General features: G+C 38.1%; 1 protein-coding gene across 3 annotated transcripts in view; it reads left to right on the forward strand.

The window, feature by feature from the left end:
* The window catches only part of TNPO1 (transportin 1), a 70,296-nt gene that overhangs the window by 18,202 nt on the left and 26,653 nt on the right, over positions 1-25,441 (forward strand). For all 3 annotated transcript variants that reach the window (XM_041426903.1, XM_041426901.1, XM_041426902.1), the window contains exons 3-6: positions 1,658-1,733; positions 18,784-18,933; positions 22,366-22,472; positions 23,565-23,698. In XM_041426903.1, the coding sequence (XP_041282837.1) occupies positions 1,658-1,733; positions 18,784-18,933; positions 22,366-22,472; positions 23,565-23,698 (467 nt within the window). The remainder of the gene's footprint in view (positions 1-1,657; positions 1,734-18,783; positions 18,934-22,365; positions 22,473-23,564; positions 23,699-25,441) is intronic.

The raw sequence follows: 25,441 nt of genomic DNA on the forward strand, positions 1-25,441 counted from the left end.
CCCCTTCCCCAGTCACTTTTCATTGTAGAAGTAATGAATAGCACGGTTTAAGGAGTAAGGATTGAGAAAGCAAAACTTTAAATTGAGACTGATAGAAGCATAGGCCTTAAAAAATAAAGGCCTCATCTGTTGTTTTCTGCGCCTTGTCCTAGCCATAAGTGCTATGAAATTTATAGAAGTGTTGGAATTCTATGAGGAGTTTATTATCTGGATCTCTTTTCATTTAAGGCATTTTCTTGAAGGTCTCCATAGAAGGCAACAGAATCTATTTAAATAGGTAAGAATGTATGTGTGTCTGCATACATTTATATTAAGAGTTTAGCTTTAAGCCAAAGTTGCTCCTCTTCTAGACTTTTGTAGCAAATGTGGTGAATATCAGGAAGGCTTCTACACTGGTCTGAAAGGTGTAGGTAGAGTGCATCTTGATCATCTTATTTTTTCAGCTGTGTTCTACATTCTTAAAATATGATTGCTTTCTTTGAAAAATCCTGAACAGAAGAGTCTAAAGAAGTCATCTTCTGATAATGCCCCAAGCTTAAACTGGTGCTCTTTAGTATTTAACATATCAAAGTGTTTATAGGAACAGTGTTTATAATGTAGCTTTAGTGTAAAATTGCTTTAAAGCTTTGCTTCAAATAATTTAATTACATCTTGTTTGTTTATTGAGCTACAGCATCATATATGCATGATGGCCAGTATAAGTGATGCTGTCTGTCTTGATGATGTGTAGAACTTGACTGAACAAAAGTCCTTTCAACTGATGTTTGAAATTCTTTTTAGGTGATAGTGAAAACTCTCTGCTGTGTCGATGTTGGCTAGTAAAGGTTAGAGGTAAAAGGTTTTGTGTGTGTGTGTAAAGGTTCCACAAACATACAAAAGGAATTGTGATGTCTGTTGTGTTCTAGGATGCTGTTTAATAGCATGTCCAAGCAGGGTTGTGTTTAATGGTTTCACATTTACAGTACTTAGTCCATAATTTTTTGTAGAAAAATCAAAAAACTTGTGTGTTTATTCTGCAATGCTGTTTCTTTATGAAGCTGTTTTAGCACACTTGGGTGTTCAGTTGTCAAATACAATGAAGTGGGAAATATACATTAGCTAAAAAAACCCTTTGTTAGTAAAGTTATAAATTAGTATGGTTTCAGATATTTTTCAATTTAATTTATTGTATGTTTCATGTAGTGAAAAAGGAAAAGGTAAGTGGATGAAGAAGTTGCTAAGAAAATTGGTCTAAGAACTAGTCTTAATTTCTTAGACCAATTAAGTGTTTTCTCATTAAGTTGCTGTTAAATACTGCTCTTTTTGTGCTTTCTTCTCCTTGCTGGTATTTTTTGATCCATTTGACTACACAGATGTTGGTAATGTTCAGCTGCCTGTTCTGGTGATGCAGCTTTACAGATATTTTTAAGGATCTGTTAATTTTTATGTCTGTCCATGGATTATTTTTTAGACTTACCCATAACTAAAAGCTATTGCTTCAATGAGAAAATTACAGAAACTGTTTTTAGGTTGTTCATGCTCTGTATGTCATGAGCTTATAGTCAGAGCTGATTGAAGTGATATAGCAGTACATAACAAATATAACAGTCTTTGTATCCAGAAAGCTATAAATGTTGTATGTAAAGATTCAACTTTCCTTAACAGTTTTTCTCTTCAGAAACTAGAACAACTCAATCAGTATGCAGATTTCAACAACTACCTGATTTTTGTTCTTACAAAGTTGAAGTCTGAAGGTAAGTTCGTGAGATATTTTATTGTATTTTTTATTTTACCTTTTTTAGCCTTTAAAAAGAAATGTATTATTTCGCTTCAAAGAAATAGAAAGCTAGCTCTAATCAGCTTCCTGGTTGGTTGAGCTGGCCGTAGTCATGTAGAATTCAGTTATGCACTCAGTGGTCTTTGTGGGGAAAAAGATCTGATAACTTGGTACTTGCAGTATCAGCCTTAGAATGGAATCCATTCTAAATGGCCTGTGAAATATTCTGAGAATATTAGAACATCATACCTCTATTGGCCTGCAGTAAAGTTGTGGAATATCTGTGAAGAATCATGACTACATACATTCTAAAACATACTGCTAAGTTCAATTATGATAATTATCTCTGCAGTAACAAGACTGCTAAATACTGTGAAGACTACATATTTAGAGTTGTCCAAAGATGTCTGTCATAGTCATCATTCTGAAGATTTAATTGTAGTAAAATACAATTAGAAATCAATCATGTTGTTTTATTGCTATGGACGTTACAGTACAGACTGTATATGGCACTGTGTATAGCCTTTACTGGTTGGTAAATTGAGCCAATTACTTTGTGGTCAGAGTGTGTGAAAGATTGTCTTCTCCGTGGACTGCAGCTATTGTTTTGAGGTGTCCTTGATAAAGAAAGGAAAATTAGTTTAAAGATCTGCTTTAGCACATCTGTTTCTTTACATATGTTTGTAATTGTGTTTGGTTGTTCAGGTAGTTTTCTTGGTTTTTTCCTTTAGTGTTCTGCTACTAGTGCTTTTTCTGCCATTTGGTGTTTCATGTCTTTGTTTATGAATGCTTGCTTTTCCCCTTTGAATTAGATTTTACTTATGTGTGGCCCTGTAACATTCAAAGAATTGTCAAGAGTGTTTGTCTACATTTTAAATACTGTTTTGGTTTCATCAACTTGCTTCAGGAGGGAAACAGAGAGGAGTATGAAGGTATATTTTACTGTTTCAGGCTAGAGTATATCTAAATGCTTTTGTGTGTTCTGTGTAGGAAGTTACCTAATAATCTGTAAAATCTCTTAAGTCTGAGAGCATTTTCAGGACTTGAGTCAGCCAGGATACTGTATCTTTGAATAAGGTGCCAGTTTAGGTACCATGTCCTTTATACCATTACCAGAAAAATTTCAAGCAAAACAGTTCCAGTAGTGGGATGTGGAATCTGTACAAATGATGTGACAAGGATGTTTCACTTTTTTTTTTTTTTGTCCATGAATTTGTTTTCTGACACTTCCTGATTTCACTTTCTTCATTCACCCTTTGAGCCTGAGGTTCTAGATTGTCATAGATATTTGGTGTTTAGTGGTGTGTGTCAAGATCTACCTTTCTAACAGAGCTATTTTGGTTATTCAGTAGTCATCTTTTCCCTTCCTTATGTTCAATCACATTGTAGAATTTGATAAAGAGTAGGAGATGCTAGCTGTTCCAAAATGGTTGGGTAAAGCTGTTTTATCTGAGGGGAAAACAGCAGGTTGTGGCAGGTTGAGGGGCCAAGCAAGCTGGGAAGAAGTAGCAAGTTAACTTCCAGGGAGCAGTGTTTGGATAAGATTGCACTGATGTCTCTCACATACACATCAGGTATATTGTGAGACTGTTGAAGAACATCTGTTACTTTGGTGATGCTTTTGTCCTGCATCATGACATTTTTAGGGTCATAATGCTTTTGTACAAAGCAACTATTTTTTACCTTTGTGTCTCTGTTTCTGGAAATTTGCAAAATTTGAATGTACCATAACCAAGTCTGGTTGGTATTTTTCATAGTGTTTGCCAAATTCTAAATTGTAAATATTCAAATTCTGTTGCCTTGCTTAGGTAGGACTAATGAAGAATGGCAGGAGACTGTTGATTGGATTTGCTTTGAATCCAACCAACAACCCTTCACCTTCTCTCATGCTCAAGTAAGATAATGAGACTGTTAGAACTGCTGGTCAGCAGCTGCAATAGTTGGACAGACTCATCTCAGTAGATACCTGACTTCAGGATGACTGAGAAAGCATTCTGGTTTCTTCTCTCTTGAAGTGGATTCTGTTAGCTATCTGTCTCTACAGCCTTGCCATAGACCAAAGCATGGATATTTGTACTGTTAGAAAGTTCATGCTTTTATTGTGTCCATACTATTCCAGCAGAAGGAGCAGTGAAAATAGGCTTATATTTGACAGATTTTTCAATAAAAATTAAGGTGTTTTCATAGTCCACGAGAAAAGATCTTGGCTTGGTAGCAGATGGAACTGAGCTTTGATTCAGTTTTTGCTACTGTTGAAACTTCTGCTGAGAAAATGGTACTTAAGGAGACATTTAGGTGACAGCTCCTGAATGTGGGAATTCTGTAATTTGGTTAGTTGAAATGCTTGTTAAATAGTATCATTCTACTGCATTGAAGACTGCACCATTTTGTCTTTGACCTGAGTCTTACACCTCTGTGGACAATTAACTTTGCAAGAAAAGTTCTACAACCCTTCATTTACAAAACTGGCTTTCATGGAGCCCTGCCTTTAAGATACTAAGGTAAACTTTATGTGTAGGAAATTTGCTTTGTTTTAGCACCGTTACTGTTCAGTTGAAAAAAGCTGTTACCTTCTTTTCCTCTAGTCTTACCTCCATCAAGCTTCTGTTTCTGAATGCTTATGACTTACTGGTTGAAGACCTATTGTGATAATCCTACATGTAAATAGGGGTTTTCTTCGTTTTGTTTTTAAATTTTTCTGGGCCCTGTCCAAGCTTGTTAAGCTTGGGTCTTCCTGGAAGCAGGAATGCCCTGCTGCTATTTCATCAGTGAAAATACATGGCCTACTTTGCTGCTACAGCATGTAGCCCAAGGTTTAAGTACTTCATTTCTTTCTTCTTATTTTTTGTCTGTTTGGTTGATGGTTTTTTTTTTTCTTGTTTGTTTTGGTTTTGTTTGTTTGTAGGAGTTTTGTTTGATTTTTTGTCTGTTTGGGGCTTTTTAGTTTTTGTTGGGGGTTTGTTTGTTTTGATTATTTTGAAATTAATGTGCATTTCTAAAGATAGAGTTGGGAATCTGAATGAACCCCAGTGTTAAAAATATCACAATAAAAAACTTGTTAAGGAAACATTCAGTTTCAGTTAGACAGTAGGCAGGCTGATAAAATAAGATCCAAAGCCATTAAAATTTAAGATAGAGATCTGTAGAGTGTATGTATGTATAGATCTCTAGGGTGTATGTATCTGTAGATCTCTAGAATGTATGCATCTATAGATCTCTTCCCATGTAGTATGGTGCTTAGAGATCTTCCTTAGGTAGATAGGATGGAGTCCGAATGAAAAAAGAGTTGTTTTGCTAATTTATCCGTAAATGAAGATATTACTTGTAGGCACTGTTAGTGTAGTTGTTCCTTCTTGGAATGGGAGGTAAAAACATAACAGATAATGCAGCGACACTGCCCTGTCCTTGGTATTGGTTTTGTGGTTTTGTTCTTCTGCTGTCCCCTGAGGTGAGCTCAGAATCCTGATATCCTCAGAATCTTCTATATTCTGTTAGTAATTTGTTTTCTGGAGTGTCGTGTGCATGTTGCTTCTACTTCTGAGATAATTTTCTGGTTTTTTGTGTGTTTGACTGAAACAGTCCAGTGCTACATGGGAGCATCAGTTCTGCTTGTTGCTTTTTTCATGAAATTGCAGCTTCCCTTCTTTGATCCAAGTCATGCATCTATATCCCCCTTTCTTTGTTTGCATTATTGCATCCCTAGTCCAGGTATGTTTCTTTGAAGCAAAGTATGAGAATGTATTTTTCTAATTTCAGCCTCTTTGCTGTCTTGCTGAGGCCCATTCTAGTCTCTGCCTAAGGTGTGTTGAGGCAGTTTGTCAAGATATGTGAAGCCTGAGGCAGGTCAGAACTTCTAGATGTCATAATTTGGACAATTCATACTGCAAGCAGAAGTACTGAGTTTGTTTCAGACCTTGTTGACTGCAATGATGAAATTTCCAAAGTTGCCTATATGAAAACTTGCTTTGTTTATGCCTTTTGTAAATCAAGGTTTGTAAGATATTTCTTTCTCCTTCTACTCTGAAATAGAAATAGCACTCTTCTTAATTTGCATTGTCCTGTTGTAGGACAACTACGTCAGTTTCCTGGTGTTTTCTGCTTAGTTTCAGTCCAGAATTACATCACACTTTTATTTCAGACAGCATCCTGAACTTTGTGAATGGGAGATGGATGTGGCTTGCACTAAACTATGAAAAGATGATGTCCATTGCTATTTAATGGGACATGCTTAGTTTTACATTATTTCTGTAAAGTTCTGCATTCACCTCCCCTCCTTGTCTGCCGGGGTTTCAGCAGGTACTTACGCTAATGGGAAAACATAGAGAGAAATGCATAATGGTCCTGATACATTCTGCTGGCTTGTAAAACTGCAGTTGTCTATTCTGTTGCAGTTACACAGCTGTGATCTTGTGAAGATGTTTTAGTGACTTGACTTTTCACCCCATCCAAACATGGGAACTCTACTATTTATTCTCCGCAGAGTGTTATCTGCATGGATTGATTGGTCATAGTCAGTGGTGTAAGGCTATTGTAGTCAAGGATCAGAGTCCTTAAAATGATCTTTTGCTCTGAAGGTGAATGAGCTGAAACTGAGAACACTGCTTTAGTACTGTTTTTGTCACAGACCTTAAGGATGGTCTTTTGAGCTTATTTCCAAAATACTTCAGATTTTTGTAAAGCAGTTGAAGAGAGAAGAACATGGTCTCTGCAGTTCTTGGTCTTGTTCATATGATGATCTAGTCATTTAGAGTACTTTGCTTTGATCTGGAACAATACCATGGAGACAGGTCCTGTCCCTTCTCTCTCCTCTCCCCCCCTTCCAAGTTTTTGTTTCAACAGGGCTTTTCACAGATAGTAATTTATGTTCTGGTAATCATGACACTAATAATTAATCTAGTTTCGCACATATAATTCAAAACTGCTTTTTATCAGGTATTACTGAAATGTAAAATGGTCATGTGGGTTTGATGTGAATGTTTTCTGATGAGTCTTGAAATTTAAACTTGATACAGAGAGCAGTTTTCATGAATCCATTCCATTACGATCTTTCTTGACATGTTGCTGTTGAAATATATGTGAGGCTGAGCAAGAAAAAGACTCTGATGTGAGATTACATATCAATTTGCCAGTTACCCATTTCAGGAAGATATCTTTGATGAGAAGGAGTAATCCAGAAAAGTGATTCAGGAGTTTTAATTGTTAAATTAAAACAGAAGCTCCACTCCCCTACCACTTCCCCCAGTACAGTAGCCCTACGTATCACTACTAAATATATAAAAATAATTGTCAAGCAGTGAAACTGATTGCATTACTATTCAGAAATCAAGTTAGAATAATCTGCCTTTACAGTTTAAAATGCTGCATACCCTATATAGTGCCCTACTTAACAACAGCAAAGCATTTTCTTCTCTGAAGTTCAGATACATGAAGAATTATGAAAAGACTAACTTAGATTAATGAGTGCATAAATCTAATAGTTGAGTTGCCTAAATATCTTAAGAGTAGAATCATAGAATATCCTGAGTGGGAAGGGACTCATTCACAAAATCACAAGTCCGACTCCTGGCTCTGTACAGAATACCCTCAAAAGCCACACCATGTACCTGAGAGCATTGTCCAAATGCTTCTTGAACTCTGTCAAGCTCGGTGCTGTGGCGACTTCCTGGTGAACTTCTACCGATGCTCAGCCACCCTCTGTGTGAAGAGCCTTCCCCTAATATCAAACCTAAATCTTCCCTGACACAAATTGAGGCCATTCCCTTGGGTGTTGTCACTGATCACCACAGAGAAGAGATCAGTGCCTGCCCCTCCTTTTCCCCTCACAAGAAGAAGATGTAGACTGCAATGAGGTCTCCCCTCAGCGTCCTCCAGGCTGAACAGACCAGGTGACCTCAGCTGCTCCTCATATGGCTTCCCTTCAAGGCCCTTCACCGTCCTCATGGCCCCCCTTTGGACGCTCTCTAGTCTTACATTAGGCTGTTGTGGCACCCAGAACTGCCCCCAGCACTTGAGGTGAGGCTGCCCCAGTGCAGAGCAGAGCAGGACAATCCCTCCCTTGCCTGGCTGATGCTCCCCAGGACACAGCTGGCCGTCCTGGCTGCCAGGTCACTGCTAACCATGTTCAACTTGCCATCAACTTGACCCCCAGGTCCCTTTCTGTGGTACTGCTTTCCAGCATGTCATTTCCCAGTCTGTCTGCACATCCAAGGTTGCCCCATTCCCAGCTGCAGAATGCAACACTCATTAGAACTTTGTACAGTTGGTGATTGTCCAGCTCTCCAGTTTATTAAGATCTCTCTGCAGGGTCTTTCTGCCTTTGAAGAAGCCAGCAGCTTCTTCTGGTTTAGTATCATCAGCAGACTTACTTAGTATATATATTATCAGATAATTAATTTTGTAAGGTTAGTAAAAATTCCATGGCTTTCCCCAGTGTGCTCACTAATTACTCCTTTCCATGCTTCTTTAGGGATTTTGTAGTGCAGGTTTAAGTAACGTCTTCTAACAGATTATTTATTTCGAGTTTTGAAAGAAACTGAATTTGGTTGTGGATTTGTTATGTGATTCAGTGTTTCAGGAGCACTTTCCTGGAGCTCCTTACTTTGAACATCCAGAATCAAGAATATGAAATCTCCATTGTTGTTTCTTTCCTTGTTCCTGAAGACCATACAAGGAAAGAATTACTATGTCATTGTCTGAAGTTCAAGTAGTCTTGGATAAGGTCTGGTTTTGCCTTAAAATAAATCTTTAGGTAAGGTAGAGGTATTTAATCAGCTCTTTCAAGCCTTTCCTTAATGTTACCTTACAAACTGCAATGAGTATTTCTTTGTATGCTATTTTAAAAAGCAAACTCTCATGCTCAATGATGTTTGGGTGTTTTTTTACATCAAACCTAAGTGTACTTAAAATGCCAGTATCGAGCATTCCTATGGGGTGTTTTCCTGCAGAAAGCAAAAGTGTTGCCAGTGTTTCTAAAGGGGATTCTGTTCACCATGCATTATTTGATTCAACACAGCTCAGAGGTGCCTCCTATTTGGAAGGCTGTATGCTGGTGTCTGATTTAGGCTCCTTGGAAGCAATATCACCACCTCTTTCTAGATTTTCAGAAAGCATACTTATTGTGGGGCATTGGGATGATAAAGTTTTTCAGTATGTGTGTTACCTTGTAGTGGTGGGCCAGATGCAATTGGATAGTGAACCATTTTTATAATGCCAAATCTGTTTTAGTAAAGGAGTGCCTGTTACCACTTTCATGTATGAGTTAAACATCTTTCCTTTAATGTCACAAGAGAGTGGAACCTAGAAGAAAAAAACCAAAATACTTTTACTACTACAAATAATAGTATCCACAGTATGTTTTACCAGCTCCAGAATTAAGTATCTTTACTGTCCATAGAAAAGGCATATCTTGACTCCACAGTTTCATGGTAGTACCAATAACAGGATAAGCATTACTATGGCTTTTGCAAAACATTTTAAACTCGTTTCTTCTCCTTCTGTAGTAAGATAATATGCACGCTTTAGAACCCCCATGAAGCTCAGGCCTTCTGTTTTCAATGGGCATTTAGGAGCAACTGTGTCATGACAGAGCTACATAATTATCAAAGAATGATAGAGTAGTTTTGGTTGAAAGGGACAGTAAATATTAATTTCAACTCCCCTGCCATGGGCAGGGATGCCACCCACTATATCAGATTACTCAGGGCCCTATCTAACCCTTGAAAAATTTCAGGGATGAGGCATCCACTACTTCTGTGGGCAACCTGTTCTTGTGCCTCACCACCCACTGAGTAAAGAATTTCTTCATATCATCTAATCTAAATCTCTCCTCTTTTAGTTTAAAAATCTTCTCCCTTGTCTTACCACTATCTGTTGGTGAAAAAAGTCACTCTCTCTGCTGAGAGGCAGCCATTGAGGTCTCCCCAAAATGTTGTCTTCTCCAGGCTATACAACCCCAGGTTGTAAAGGGGTCTTCAGGCTGTCTTCACAAGAGAGGTGTTCCAGCCCTCTTTGTGGCCCTCCTCTGGGCTTGCTCCAACAGGTTATTGTTCTTCCTGTGCTGGAGACAACAGAGTTGGATGCAGCATTGAAGATGGGGACTCACCAGCACAGAGCAGAGGGGCAGAATCCCCTCCCTCACCCTGCTGGCCACACTGCTTTAGATGCAGCCCAGGATGCGGTTGGCTTTATGGGCTGTAAGCACACATTGTTGGCTCATGTCCAGCTTTTTATCCTCTAGTCCTACACAAGGTTGCTCTCAACTAGTCCTACACAGGGCTGCTCTCACTGGTTTCTTCTCCCAGTCTGTACTCATATCTGGGATTGCCCTGACCTAGGGGCAGTACTTCCCCTTGGTCTTGTTGAACCTCAAGACATTCTCATAGACTTACTTCTCAAGCTTGTCCAGGTCCCTCTGGGTGGCATCCCTTCTTCCTGTTGTGTGCTGTTCAGCTGCACTGCTCAGCTTTGTCATCTGCAAATCTGCTAAGGGAGCTCTCAATCCCAGGTAACAATGACTGCAGTCTGCACTCAGACTATGTAGGGGGTTGATAACTGCTTTGCCCTGCAGCAGTTGCCTGCTTCATCTAAAGTGTCACACGCTGGCAGTTCAAGCAAGTGTAGATTCAACAGGACAAATTTTTAGTTTGACATCTCCAAGGAAAAAACATTCACATAACTTCAAGTGATGGATGTTTTTCTCTGAATCTGTAGATATACTACTGATCAGAGAAAATTCTGACTGGCAAGCTGCAAGTCTCAGGAGCTTTGAACATTGCAAAATGATAAGAGCTCCCAGTTATGCATGTGTTCATTCCCCTATAAAGAAAGAAGACTGATGAAGTTTTAGGTAGAAACTGAAAACTAAAGAGACTAAAGATGGATTTATAGTTGCTCAGAAGAGCAGCATGGTCACTCAGCAAAGCATCTCAGATAAGTCTCATTTTCAATGGTACTCTTAACCTTCCTAGTAAGAACTCTGGTGTAGCAAGATTAAAAAAAAAATCTAAGTTCATAAAATAATAACAATAATAAAATATTAAATGTGTGAAAGTGTATTGAATTAAAAGCAGGTCTGTGCTGTTTATTTTCCTATTTTAGCCAGATACACAGCTGCTTAGGAAGAACACCTCCAGCTGTGCCAAACCTATGTTGTGATGTTTGCCAGAGTATAACCTATTATTACTAATTAAATGTCTAATGATATTGTTCAGAAAAGTCAGCCAGAATGAAAGGAAAAAAAAAAAAAAGCACACTGAGTACAGACTTAGGAAATAAACAGGAGAAAGTTTTTCTTCCATTAAGTCCTTTCATTAGGGGAAGAAGCTTTACAGGCTGCTAAGGGTAACAGAGAAACAAAGCAGTCTGGCCTTAGAATATTTACACTTGCATGTTACCACACAAGTTTCTGTTAAGCTGTACCTATAGGGTATAGACAGAAGGAAAACTAATCAAAATTTCCACTCTGCAGCACCCTGTGCAATACCAATGTTGTATCCTGTATTTTGTGTTTCCCAATACTCAGCAGTTTGAATAGGATTCTGAATTACTCTTTTTGATAACACAGTCTTAGTTTACTCATTCAAGTAATCCTTGTGTACCAACAGCTATTCAAATCACAGATTATCACGTATTTTAAAGATTCACCTTTGATATATTCAGAGAGTGCCAAAACCTCTACTCATCTGACAAAGCAATTTCTTCAGATAGATTAATGACTCTAAATCTGTATTCATTCACTGCCAGGTGCTGTCTGAGCAAGTTCCATTGGGAATGTCATAGTTTCCTTTTCCTGTGCACTTGACTAAGCACAAAAGTCCATGTTGTCATCTTCTTCCTCACCCTCAAAAAGTAAATGCCAGAGACATTACATTACTTTTGGAATGTTGTTAAACTACAGCACTGTCCTGCATATGTTGTATAGTTGGGGACCTTGCAGTGAATCATGTTCTCATCATGCTAAATCCCAGTTTCTTACTAATGATTATTCTGCTTTTGATAGATATCTGGGACTGGTTTAGCTGCTGAATCAGGAGACAGCATGAGACTTCATGAGAGTGGAAAAGTGCTGGGACAACCAGGTTGTGGAGATTATTGATAGAGAAGCTGAAAGCAGAAGTGAAACCAGAAGATTAGTTCTTTAACCTTTTTTTTGTTTTGCAAGTCTGTAGAGGTATACAGAATTTGACATTTTGTTTGACATGTGGTAGTTATTAGTTAGAATACAAAACCTTTCAAAACTAATTGTAGTGGGTTGATCTGGCTGGATGCCAGATCCGTGCCAAAAGCTGGTCTGTATTTCCCCTTCTTACCTGGATATGGGAGGGAGAATATAACAAAAGTCCCTGGATTGAGATAAGGGTAGGGAGCAATCATTCACTGATTACTGTCACATGCTTGAGGAAATAGTTTTCTCTATGACCAGTCAAGTCAGATTAGGGTTTTGACAAATAAAGCCAAATCTTAAAAAACACCTCCCTTCCACCAGGGCCTAATTTTACTCCCACTTTCCTCTACCTCCTCTCCCCCAGTGATGGAGGGGGACAGGAAATGAGGTCTGTTGTTTGTTCACTACATGTTCTCTCTTGCCACTCGCTCTTCTTCACGGGGAGCACTCCTCTTACTTTCCTCATGTTCCAGTGAGAGATTCCTTCCCACAGAAGAAAATCCTCCACAAGCTTTTACAACATGAGTCCTTTTAACAGATTGCAGTTCTTGCCAAGCTGCTCCAGTGTGGATCCCTGTCATGGAGTGCAGTCCTTCAGCAGCAGACTGCTCCAGTGCAGGCTTCCCATAGGGTCACAGCCTCCTTTGGGCTTCCATCTGCTCTAGTGTGGGATCCTGCACTGGCTACAGATGGGTATCTCCTCCAACATGAACCTCCATGGGCTGCATCTCCTGCCTCTGCTTCAGTTACCTTAATGTCTGCAGGGCTGTTTCTCTTACATATTCTCATACTTCTCTCTACTCTGGCTACAGTTGTTCTTGCATAGTAATTTTTTTCCTTTCTTGATTCAGAGAATCATAGAATATGCTGAATTGGAATGGACCTGTCAGGATCATTGAGTCTAGCTAGCTCTGCGCAGGAAGCCCCAAGAATCACACCATGTGCCTGAAACTGTTACCCAAATGCTTCTTGAGCTCTGTCCTGCTTGGTGCTGTGACCTCTTCCCTGGGGAACTTCTTCCAGTACTCAGCCACTCTATTGGTGAAAATCCTTTTCCTGATATCCATCCTAAACCTTGCCATTTCCTCAAGTCCGGTCTTGGGAGTGAAGAGGTGGGCACCTCCTCCTCTGCTGTTTTCCCACCATCGCTGATGTGCTTGGCCTTAGCCAGCAGCCAGGTCCATGTTGGAGCCATTTGGCAATTGTTCTGTTGAACTTGGGAGGACACTTCTTGAAGCTTCTCAGAGAAGTCACCTCCACAGGTCCCACTCTGCTACCAAAACCTTGCCACATAGAGTCAAGTGTAATAACCAACAAATTTATTTTTGGTAAGCAGTTCAATACTTCTCCCATATAGTCCATAGTTCAGTCTTATTTACCATAATTTTAAGAAGCAAACTCACTATTCAACACATATGCAAAACTCAGTATCAGCAGAACATTTCCAACTTTGTTTTGGTCTCTTACAGGCAATTGAGTTAAATTATTTTCCATGATTCACATGAGTCGATGGAGAGCACTGATTAACTTCAGTCTAGTCACTACATTTCAAGGTCATTTATGTGTTGACATACACTGAATGTTTTGAAATACCATCACTCCACTCCTGACGTGATAGTAACCATATTCATTTATGTCAGAAGTGTTACACTTAAGGCATAGTCCAGTATCAGAAAAAAAGGAGGGTTTTTTTCTGGTAGGAAGCTTATGAAGCTGTTTTTGTGCTGTATTCTTATATATTAGAACAAAATAAATTGTTCATTTTCTGCTTCCCATATTGCAAAATTCTTGTTCATTTTTAGTTTCCCATACCACACAGTTCTGGTGGGATTTTTTTTTTTTGGTTTTATCTCTTTTAAGTCAGTCTTATTAATACATCAGAAATTTTTATGTGCAACAGTGACACCAGTCATTGTCAATACACATTTTGTATATGTACATAGTAAATCCATATTGATAGTTAAAACACAGAATGACAGCTTATTTCTGAAAAAGACTTTACAGCTTTAAGGTGGAGATTGACAGACAGGCAGTTCTGCCTTAGAAAAAGTCTCACCCTCACATCTAATGTTGCCAATATCACAAGATATCACAACAATATAATAGCCACACTCATAAATCATTATATCACAGCTTGTGAATGGACAAATGTTCTCATCCCAGTCACTCAGTTCTTGTAGCAATCCTAGCAAGTTATGTTTGACCTGCTTGTCAAACTAAAGGGCAGGAAGGAAATGCACAGACAGTGGAAGTAGAGGCACAGCACAGGAAAGACACAGAACAGGTCTAGAGGAGGACCACAAAGACCATCAGGTGGTTGGGACACCTGTGCAATAGTGAAAGGCTGAGAGAGCTGGTGTGATCCAGAATGCAAAAAGTATGGCTTTGAGGAGATGTTCTTGCAGCTTTTCAATACCTGAAAGAAGGCCTATAGGGAAGACAGGGGCAAACTTCTAAGCCAAGCCTATTGTGACAGGACAAGGTGTAATGATTTTAAGAAACAAGGATGGTTTAGATTACACGTACGGAAGAAGTCTTTTACAGTGCGGGTGGTAGAACACTGGAACAGGTTGCCTAGAAAGTAGTCAGTGCCTCATCCCTTTAAACATTCCAAGTTAAATTGGATGGGGCCATGAGCAACGTGATTTAATAGATGTTCTTGCCCATGGTGAGGATGTTGGATAAGAGAACCTTTTTAATGTACCTTCAAACCCAAATCATTCTATGATTCTAAAAGGCGTGGTGAAGCATGTGCTTACCTTGGCTTGCCGGTAGGCTACCAAAAGCTTGTTGCTTCCACATATGCAACCTTTGTCATACAAACCCTTGGTAGAGGAAATGTGGCTGTTTGAGGACACACTTTGGTTCTTAAAAGCACTGCAGTAACCCTAAAATAATTTGTGTAATGTGGCTGTGCATCCATTTGCTCTGTCTGTTAATAAAATTTGGAACTATTATGAGAATCTTAGAACTGAAAATTTACCGAGAAACTGATTTACTGATAATTATGTGGTTTTACTTTAAAGTGAGGCAATGTGGGAGAGGAATCTTCAAGTGATGAACTGATTTGGCACCAAAGATGATACTAAATGCCAGAGGTCTGCTTCACATTCCTTCTTTTTCTTGTACTATATGTTCTTATAAATTCTGTACTTCAAGCTGACTGAGACAAAAGGAGACAAGACTGTGAGCTTTTTTGATGGGAGAAGCATATGGCTGACAGAACTAATCACAAAATCTATGAAGACCGAGGGGTGTCTTACTCAACTCTTAAACCATCTGCCTGTAATTTTGGTGTTGCAGCAAGAATTCCATCCAGAACTATATCACTGTCTTCTGACAGTGTAACTGTTAAGTTGTTGAACAGTCTGGATTCCGTAAATAACCTTGTCCAGTCATATCTGAAATTTTTTTCTTAAACTAAGACTTTAAGATGCCGTGTTATATCTTTATTTGTATTAATGCTTGGATATCAGATTTTGGGCTGCTTCTCTGTCTCAAGTGGTTGGTGTTCATTTAGCACAAAGTCCTTTGTGATTTCTGCTTGTCACCTCTCAAACCTTTGATAATTGGTTTTCCTTTTTTAAAAAATTTTTCTTCTTTTTCTCATTTTGTTACTTCTTTTTCATTTGTCAGAGATACCACTTCCATTATGAATCCCATGGAATCTTTGTTGCAGATATGTGGGATAATGACTTTCTATGAATAATAGTTTTTCTGTTCTCTTGGCTAAAAGAATGAATTAAAGATATTTCTGCATACCATAGAATAGTTTGTGAAGAAAAAGAAATGGTCCTGAAGTTTCACCTGCATGTGATCTTTATTTTTATCTAAACTGGTTGACTAATCTGTGTGGTTTTGACAAAAGTAACTTAATAATGTGTGTATCTCTGCTTGATTAAATTGAAGCTGTTGCTTTGTCCCTTTTGTAGCTGTAGCCAAGCATTCTAACGGGTTAATATTTTTCCGTAATGCGGTGTTTAATATTTTCATTCTAGAGTTTATCCTAATAGTGACTAGACTACTATATTCTAATCAGACTTTGGTTCTCACTGATTTCTTCCACGCCAAGAACATAGTGCTGGATGAAAAGGAGTTACAGTAACTATTGTATTTGGCGTCTCTGGCTGTTAACAATAGTGGGTTTTTTTATGGTTTGCAAAAATTTTAAAACATAGAAATTAAAGATGTACTCCTTTGGCTTCTTTTCTCCCCAGGTACAATTATAAATCATTATAATAATTTATGAATGACTGAATTTCTTAAAGGTGTGTGTACCTACCAATGGATGACAGTTATGTAAAGCAATCAGAGTTCAACATACTTTACTGGTGCAAGAATTGATGTCAAGATTTTACTTGTAATTTGGAGACTATCTCAAAATTACTTGATTTGACTTGCCAAGTAACTGTAGTAATACTTGTGATGGCTCATCACAAGTATGCCAAGAAGTTTGCCCATGCATACAATCTTTAGTTTTTTATTTAAAATAATAAACCCTCTTTTCCCCTGCTTCTCCCAGAAGAGGTGCTGGCAAATGTAGTGCTGTGCAAGTGCAGTGAGTTTTATTTTTTATGTTGTTTGGAAGTTGGTATTTAAATCATATAGTGTAGGTAAAGCTGTAGAATTGTCTCAAATGTATATTCATTGGATGGCTTCCTGGTTTATAAAGTTACTGAATTGTAAAGGACGTGTTTGTTTCTATGTCAACTCCTTTGTAGTTCCAGAGCATTCTGACTAATGCTTCTTTAGAACTGAAATATGTACATAAAAGACAAGATTAAAAAGTCTATGAAGGCACTCTGGTTTTGGCTCTCAACGTCAGTTGATTAAAATGAATTTTAATTTCTGATCAGCCAAACAATCCCCTTTCTTCTGAAAAGCTCTGTTTCTCTTCTAACTGGTACAAAGTGTCCAATGTCTGTCTGTCAGCTGTCAGTCAGACATTGCAGTGTTGTACGAGTCTTGGTGTTGTGATGCAGTAGCTGTAGTTTGAAAGTACTTTGTATTTGAAAGTTGTATCTCTGATTTTGCTTATTTCCGTTAAGTTAATAATAGTTTTGAAGGGTAGAATAGATCCATGTATAGACTAATTCTTGGCACAAAGGAATTCCTTATTTTGCGCAAATCAGGACTTCACAGAAAAAATTCAACAAGTGGCTAAAATGCTGGTTAAAATTAGCTTCCAGTGCTATTAGGGTTGCTGTAAACAAAATTTAAATTCGTTTATATTGTAAACTAACCACTTCTGTATGGAACATTCAGATCTTTCAGCAGATGTCAGATGTAATACCAAGTTACTCATGCCCTTTGTTAAGAACGAAACATGAATCTACTTCACTAGAAATGAAAAATCTAGACCATTCTTTTTCCATTCCTCTACTTGGCCCAGTAACTTAGAGAAAGCTCAGTGAACAGAACTCAAACTGTTGCCTTAAATTCCTACTCAATTCGGGTCAGTTATAGTTGCACTTATTTTTTAGCTCATACTGTGTAACACTTTCCTGTTAACATTGTCTAAAGATTTTTTTTTCCTGCTTCCTCTAATTATGAATTTATAGATCGGCATTTTGCATTTCTAAAGGGATTGAAGTCCCTTACTTCTTAGAAAAATTGAACACTATATTCATGTATGGGGCAGAGGTTTTACTGCACAGTCCCTACATCATTTCCATATCCTACTGTGGTGAAAATGGGTTTGTCACCAGTTCCTTACAGTAAGAGTATTGCAGCAAGCCTGTCAGTATAATCAGAATGTCTGAATGTCTTTGGCTGACAAACATCTTTAATAGAGTTTCTTGTATTGCATGACTTCAGATCTGTCCTTGCTTATATGTATCTATTCAAAACTTTCTCTTAAAATGAAAAGTTTGTAATCCAATGTTCTAACTTTGCATAAACAGAAATAATGTATCACAGAATCACACAATATGTTGAGTTGGAAGGGACCGACAAGGATCACCAAGTCCAGCTCCTGGCCCTGCACAGGGCACCCCAAGAATCACGCCATGTGCCTGAGAACATTGTCCAAATGCTTCTTGAACTATGGCAGGCTGGTGCTGTGACCTCTTCCCTGGGGAGCCTCTACCAGTGCCCAACCACCCTCTGTGTGAAGAGCCTTCCCCTAATATCAAACCTAAATCTTCCCTGACACAAATTGAGGCCATTCCCTTGGGGGTTGTCACTGATCACCACAGGGAAGAGATCAGTGCCTGCGCCTCCTTTTCCCCTCACAAGAAGAAGATGTAGACTGCTATGAGGTCTCCCCTCAGTGTCCTCCAGGCTGAACAGACCAGGTGACCGCAGCTGCTCCTCATATGGCTTCCCTTCACGGCTCTTCACCATCCTCATGGCGCTCCTTTGGACGCTCTCTAGTCTTACATTAGGCTGTTGTGGCACCCAGAACTGCCCCCAGCACTTGAGGTGAGGCTGCCCCAGCTCAGAGCAGAGCAGGACAATCCCTCCCTTGCCTGGCTGATGCTCCCCAGGACACAGCTGGCCGTCCTGGCTGCCAGGGCACTGCTGACCATCTTCAACTTACCATCAACTTGTACCCCCAGGTCCCTTTCTGTGGTACTGCTTTCCAGCATGTCCAGCAGTCTGTCTGCACATCCAAGGTTGCCCCATTCCCAGCTGCAGAATCTGGCACTTACCCTTCTTGAACTTTATATGGTTGGTGATTAATTTGTGTACTCTGAACCTGAAAAGGTTTGCTGGGTGAATTGATGGGTGTAGCTGGAAGGAGAGATAAGGAAATGAAGATTAATATCTATAATAAGCTTTGATCTTGTGGCATTTTCTGGAAATCTGTTTTATTTTTTTTTTGAGCTGATTGAAAATTGTCTGTAATTACTTTCTGTTGCAGATGAGCCAACACGTTCCTTGAGTGGTCTTATCTTGAAGAATAATGTAAAAGCACATTTTCACAACTTTCCAAATGGGGTAACTGACTTCATTAAAAGTGAATGTCTGAACAACATTGGTGATTCCTCCCCCTTAATTAGAGCTACTGTAGGTAAGTTTGTTCTTAATGCTGTCCTCTTCATACTGAAAGTGTTTCTGATATGGGTGAAAGCTGCAGTAGGGGCGTAAAGAGTTACTAAATTAGTAAAATTTTTTGTTTCTCAGAATTGTCACAACCTCAACATATTTCAATGAAATTTTTCTTTATTGTGAATATAAATATGTCATGCTTTAGATTCCTGTTATCTTAGAAGTGATGTAGCAATTCGGATCATATTTCTTGAAATGTAAGATTTGAATCTTCCTAAACTGAGCTTGCTGCCAGCTTATATACCTAAAAAGAGGAACACGATAAAGGCCTGAAAATATATATACCTAAAAAGAGGAACACGGTAAAGGCCTGACTTAAGAACTCTTGCTATGCTCTGATTGCATCAATGAAATGGTTCTGTTAGCTATTTTCTACACCCCACCCCCTATATGTACACATATGCACATCCCCTCAGGAGATCATCATACCATGCATAAAAGAGCTTCTGCCAGAAAGCAGTAGGTAAGTGTGATGTACAGAACTTCATAGTATCATAAAATCTTGAAATGGTCTCAGAAGAGACCTTAAAGGTGTTCGAGTTCCAGTGAGAAGTTTTATTTGTTACATGAATTTTTGATTTCGTAAATACCTTGTCTTGATATATCTCTTTCATAAAATATGTATATTTGTATTTTTTTTACTTAGTTCAAGGTAAAGTTGCTTTTCTCTGTGTTCTTTGATAATATGATAATATGATTTCCTCCAATGTTGTAGGAATTGTCCTGGTCTGCTTAAAAACTAGAAAAAAATAAAATATGTATTTGAATACTGAAAACGGGTATGCTTGTCAGTTCAGAAAGAAATTCAGCTTCTCTCAGATGACTCCTCTTAGATAAAATAATCTACCAGTTACAATTTAGAATAATTTGCTTTTTCTATAGGATTCCTTCTCCGGGCATTCAGTTTATGGACTAAAGTCTAGAGAAAATTACTCATTTCTCTGAGTAATTTCCTGCTGTCTTGCCAGTTGTGAAGCTGCTTTACCTTGAATTCTATTAATGACTAAGTTCCTAATGAGAGTAGAAATAAGTCTTTGAGTTGCAGGTAGTCTTTGAACTTCAGGTTATAGAAGTCATGCTTACTTCTTTGTTCATAGGAGTTCTCAGTGAGTACAGTGTAACTAGCTAAGGAGTGTAATCCAGCTTCATTCACTTGGTTTGTTATCTTAAGGTTGTTTGCTAATGGTCTGTGGGTGTTTTTTTGAGGGAGTTAGGGATTGTTTGTTTTCAAGCAGTTGCTCTTTAATTTTTCCTGATAGGAGATGCTTGTGGATTAGTAGCTTAATTATTGTTCAGCTTTAAGTGATCTTTGCGGGGATTATTAAGCATATATGAACTCTGAAGATGAATAGCAGCTGATGAACTGCATGCTTGCGTAAGTGTTGCTGTTTTGCATATGTTTGGCACCTTTCTGTTTGAATTGCTGGATCCTTGCAGCTGTCTGACCTTGTAGCTGTCTGATACCCACTAGATCCCTGGTACTAGTGAAGTGTAAAGAGGTTACTACCTACCTAGATTGCCTTCTTAGCATGAGTTGGCAGGTGGAGATTAGAGCTGCTCTTTCTGCTGGGTATGTGTTTTTGCAGTTCAAGCACTATCAATTTAATGAGTCAATTGCAAATAATATCTCAGGAATTCTGAGAGCAAGAACATCAAAATTACATCAGTGAAGGTTTAATGCAGTATTCACTCTCCTTTGTGGTCTCTGGTATCTAGTGCTAATCAGACCTTTTGGCCCAGATGGAGGCAAACTGGTTAATCCCATCTTCAGAAGTCACCTTGCTGAGAATGAGCACATGACTTGAGACCAAATTATAACTGCACATTGTTTTATCCTTACTTAGCTTGTCCTTATTCTAATCCCCAAGTGAGTAACACAGTGTATCTTGTCTGTGCTGTTAATCAGCTGTGTAGGTTTTAAAACCCCATGTGCTAATTTTGTATGATACATTCAAGCTGCCTTTGTTGAGGACCCACAAATCTACCAGGATGTAAATACATCTCTTAAGAAAGTGTCTACAACTGTTCTTAAAACTTTGTAGGGACTCTAGTCTGGGCTGGACCTTAGTATAGCTCCTGATTGAAAGCAAGGAGGGAAAATAATTTAAGTACTTGAAAATAGTGGAGGAACTGGAGAGTTTCACTGCGGGAGGAGGTTGAAGGCTAATGGTTGCTCTTTAAGGGGGAATTTTGTTATGAAGTTCAGCTTTTAAAATGAGTTCTTAAGGAGTTCAGAAATCAGCTTCAGGAGTTACAGAGGCAAAGCACCATCTGTACAGAAAGTTTATAATGGCATGTATGGTCTGAATTGTATGCCAGACCATTTCATCCTCTGAAACCAGTTGTAAGACCTTTAAAAATCCAGCATATTACATCAAAAGAATAATGCAAAATATTCATTAGTTACTGTATGTCCTGTCCAGGATGTCCTTTGTTCTGTAGTGTTGTCCTTTATTCTTTTGTATTTAACCAGAGTTTTAGCATTTTATTCCAAAAAAAAATATGTATTGCGAGTAGCTCAAGGAAAAAGCTTGGGAAACTTTTTCCAACACTTTTTGCTTGAGAGATTTCTTTTAGTAGTGTTGAGTTCTTCTGTGTTTATACTTATTAGAAGTAACTGCCAGTAGCATAAAGGATTGTGCTAGCTGTTGCATTTTGTATTGAGGCTAAAATGGACTCATACAAATTCAGTCCTCGTTTATAAGTAGCTTTCTCTGTCCCTGTCACCTAATTAGTTTTTCCCAGGATTTCTGTATGTGCTGGAAACATAATTAGTGATTCTTTGGGCTGACTTGTGTGTTTGCTGGCTCTCACAGCTCCTAACTGGATGACCTACCATAGTGTTTAAGTTCTTAGTAGGTATCTTGGTCTTAGAATGTGTCCTTAATGTTTTGTGTAAACACAGTAAAGTTGTAAACATGTAATTTATCCCTAGGTTGTAAGTTTATTGAATGGCAGATTCCCACATTCATGCTTTCATATCATAGTAAAAAAAGAAGTCACTTGAGGTGGATACTCTGTATTTATTAAAGGTCCAGATTTGTATAGAGTTTACTGAATTTAGAGCCAAAGCTGCCCTGCTGTGTTATTAATTATGCAGATATAAAAATGTTATAAATTATCATTTCCTTAAGTGAAGTTACTTGGTGTTTGATTTCTAATACTTGAACCCTTCATGGCAAGCAGGAAGGAAAAACCCACCTTTGCTGTTCAAAGCCCTTCAAATAACGTTTGCAATTAAATGTACTTCCTCTTTTTATGCATGCCAGTCCTTAACAAAACCATAACTTTCTTAGCTTTTTAGATATTTGAGAGGAGAAAAATATGAAGAATTTATATGAAAGAAGTGAAAGCATATGAGATCTCATTTTCTCCATTCTTCTGTTTCTTTTAGGCATTCTGATAACAACCATTGCCTCAAAAGGGGAGTTACAGAATTGGCCTGAACTCTTGCCAAAGCTTTGCAGCCTGTTGGATTCTGAAGATTACAATACCTGTGAGGTAAGGAGATTTATAGAAAATGGAAGAGGAACATCTGAATTTCATTATTTTTTTCTCTCTTTGGGGACACTATGTGTATGTATTGTGTGTATGTCTATCTGTATTTATACATGCCCATGTGTTCTCCTTGCAGAATGGTGGCTCAGATTTGATACTTTTTCTTCTACTTGTGGTCCGTGTTCTTACTGTTCATTCAAACAAATTGATTTTCTTTGCATAAAAGTGGAATAAGATTGCAGATAGATAATCATCATATCTCAGCTCAGAAGTCTCCTGAAATTACTGCTCTGTGATACCTAATATTTTAGGCACCATTAGCATCATTAAGCTGATATTGAATTTTGTCTTATATAAAAGTATTGTTCATTCTTCTTGTAATTTAACCTGGAAGAGTGATCAACTACTATATCAAGGTGAAATGAACTGTTTTGTTTAGTCTGTATGAAGGGAAATAAGTAAATAACAGTTTTAAACTAACAGAAAAAATATAAAGCTGCGTCTGATGTAAAATAATTAAGATTGTGATCACACCATTTGAATTTCTTAATAACATCTCCATGAAAGTGTGAAACATGAAGTACAAAGTGAACTTCAGAGACAACTGATCCAAGATGCCACATTGTTGTGTAGGGTTTTGTATTTTTTTCTCTCTGGAAAAAAACCTCACATTTGAAAATGAAATTCAAATGACTATATCTCTCTTTTGTCCCGTAGTGAATTATGAAAGGAAATACAATTATATATGCAATTAATTTGGGTACTTCTACTTACTTCTTAAATAAAAATTAGCTTTTAAATGTTGTTTCTATCCAAACATATTTGGATAGATGAGCATCAAATCAAACTAAAATTATCACTTAGTCATTGCTGACTCTCCTAGCTTGAGAGCTGACAGATGCTCAGATGCTGGTTTAAATAAAATGCCTTTAAGAATATTTCAGTTTAATCATTAATTAGTTATCTGTATTTACACTATTAACTGGCTGCATTTACTGTGTTGTGCTGAAATTACCCATTCTGTATTAAGTCTTAAATTTTGTTTTCTTCAGAATGCGAAAGAAGACACTTACTTGTTTATTCATTTTTAAACAGGGCGCTTTTGGTGCTCTTCAGAAGATTTGTGAAGATTCCGCTGAAATTTTAGATAGTGATGTTTTGGACCGGCCACTCAATATCATGATACCTAAGTTCTTGCAGTTCTTCAAGCACAGTAGCCCAAAAATACGGTAGGTTTATGAGTTGTACTTACAGTTACCTGTTAAAATTCTATTTATGTTAGCAGCAACGCTACTATTTTGTAGATCTGTTTAAAACCTGCTTAGCTTTTTTAAATGATCCTGCAGAAACCCACAGAGATTCCATGCATCAGTGATTTTCATGTTTGTCTTCATAGTTAGTACAAGAATCTTAACTCTTCATACAATCAGTCAATAATTCTGAAAATCAAGTAGCTTCTTTTAAGTTACTGCATATTATTACAAAAAAATCAGTGCTGTGCTTAGAACTTATTATTCTGATTAGAAATAACAATTTTACATTCCTTTTGTAATGGCTTCAGCAGTGGAAGAGTGAAAATTCTTTTGCTAACAAAAGTTTCTGAGTTCTGACAGAAGAAAAAAATCTGCATTTAACTGAACTTCCAGCTGAATCAAATTAAATGGATTCATGATCCCTTCACTGTAAAACTATATTAATCTTTCCAAAGTAACAGTATAAAAGAAAAATTCCAGAATTAGATTGTTACTGGTAGTATTCATTACAAAGAACACTAGCTTTTACCCTGAATTGAGCCAGCTGAGTGCCCCTGCCACAAAGAAGGCAAATGGTGTCCTGGGCTTGAGTACTGCCAGCTGGTTTAAGGAAGGTGATCCTTACCTTCATCTTCCAGGTGAAATCACATCTGAAGTACTATGTCCAGTTCTGGACTGTTCAATGCAAGAGACGCATGGATATACTGGAAAGATTCCAGCAAAGGGCTGTATCAGGAAAGGTCAAGAGAGTTGGGACTCAGCAACATATGTAAATACTTGAAGAGAAGGAGAAAAAAAAAGGCACTGGCTCTTTCCATTGGTGCCCAGTGACAGAACCAGAGGCAGTGGCCACACACAGAAGCTCAGAATGTTCCTTCTGAATATCAGAAAACAGCTTTTTTACTGGGAGGATGACCAATCACTGGCACAGGTTACCCAGAGAGGTGATGGAGTCTCCATCCTTGGAGATACTCAGTAGCCAGCTGGACTGAGCGACTGGCTGTACGTGGGCCTGCTTAAGCACATGCATCAACCAGATGACTTTCAGAGGTGCTTTCCAACCTCAACCGTTCTACGATTCTTTGTGTTTCTGTGAAATGTGTTTTAGCTTCTCTTTGAAAATTATATTTGACAGCTTTAAGGTGGCAATTCTTTATTGCCAAGAGTAGTAGATAGTGAAGACCAAGACTAATGACAGGATTCTAGTAGAGTTTAGAAAGTCATCTATGAAAGATGCTCACTAAGGAGATTACAAAACAAAGCATGAACTTGGTTTTGTGGAAAGATAAACTTAATAATTCTATGGAGCTGGGAGAGAGGCAGAAAAACATGCTTTTTTCCTTACCACACTGCACAGTCTTTCACTTTTTTCCTGTGTTGCTATGTTCATGGCTTTGACACTTAAACCATTTTCAAGTTTAAAGGCTACCTGCCTACCCACAGCCTAGCCTCAGTACATAGTGCTGAGGTATGAAAAGGACTGGTAATGTCAGTGCAATACTTTAAATGTATCAAAAGGCAATTTTTGAACAATGTTTTATGACACAGTCTTCCAAGAAATGTCTAAACAGAATAGAAATTTGAAGTTACAGTAGTAAAAATACTGTAATGAATCTTCAAAGGGTTCTACAGGTAGTTTTGCCTTGTGCCTCTGCCTCGAGAATTTGACTTTTGTGTCTGAGAATGAAAAAGACCTGTAGGTAATGGTTTTGCATGTGG

This window comes from Onychostruthus taczanowskii, unplaced genomic scaffold (assembly GCF_017590055.1).
Source record: "Onychostruthus taczanowskii isolate IOZ18803 unplaced genomic scaffold, ASM1759005v1 scaffold96, whole genome shotgun sequence".
Lineage (NCBI taxonomy): Eukaryota > Metazoa > Chordata > Aves > Passeriformes > Passeridae > Onychostruthus > Onychostruthus taczanowskii.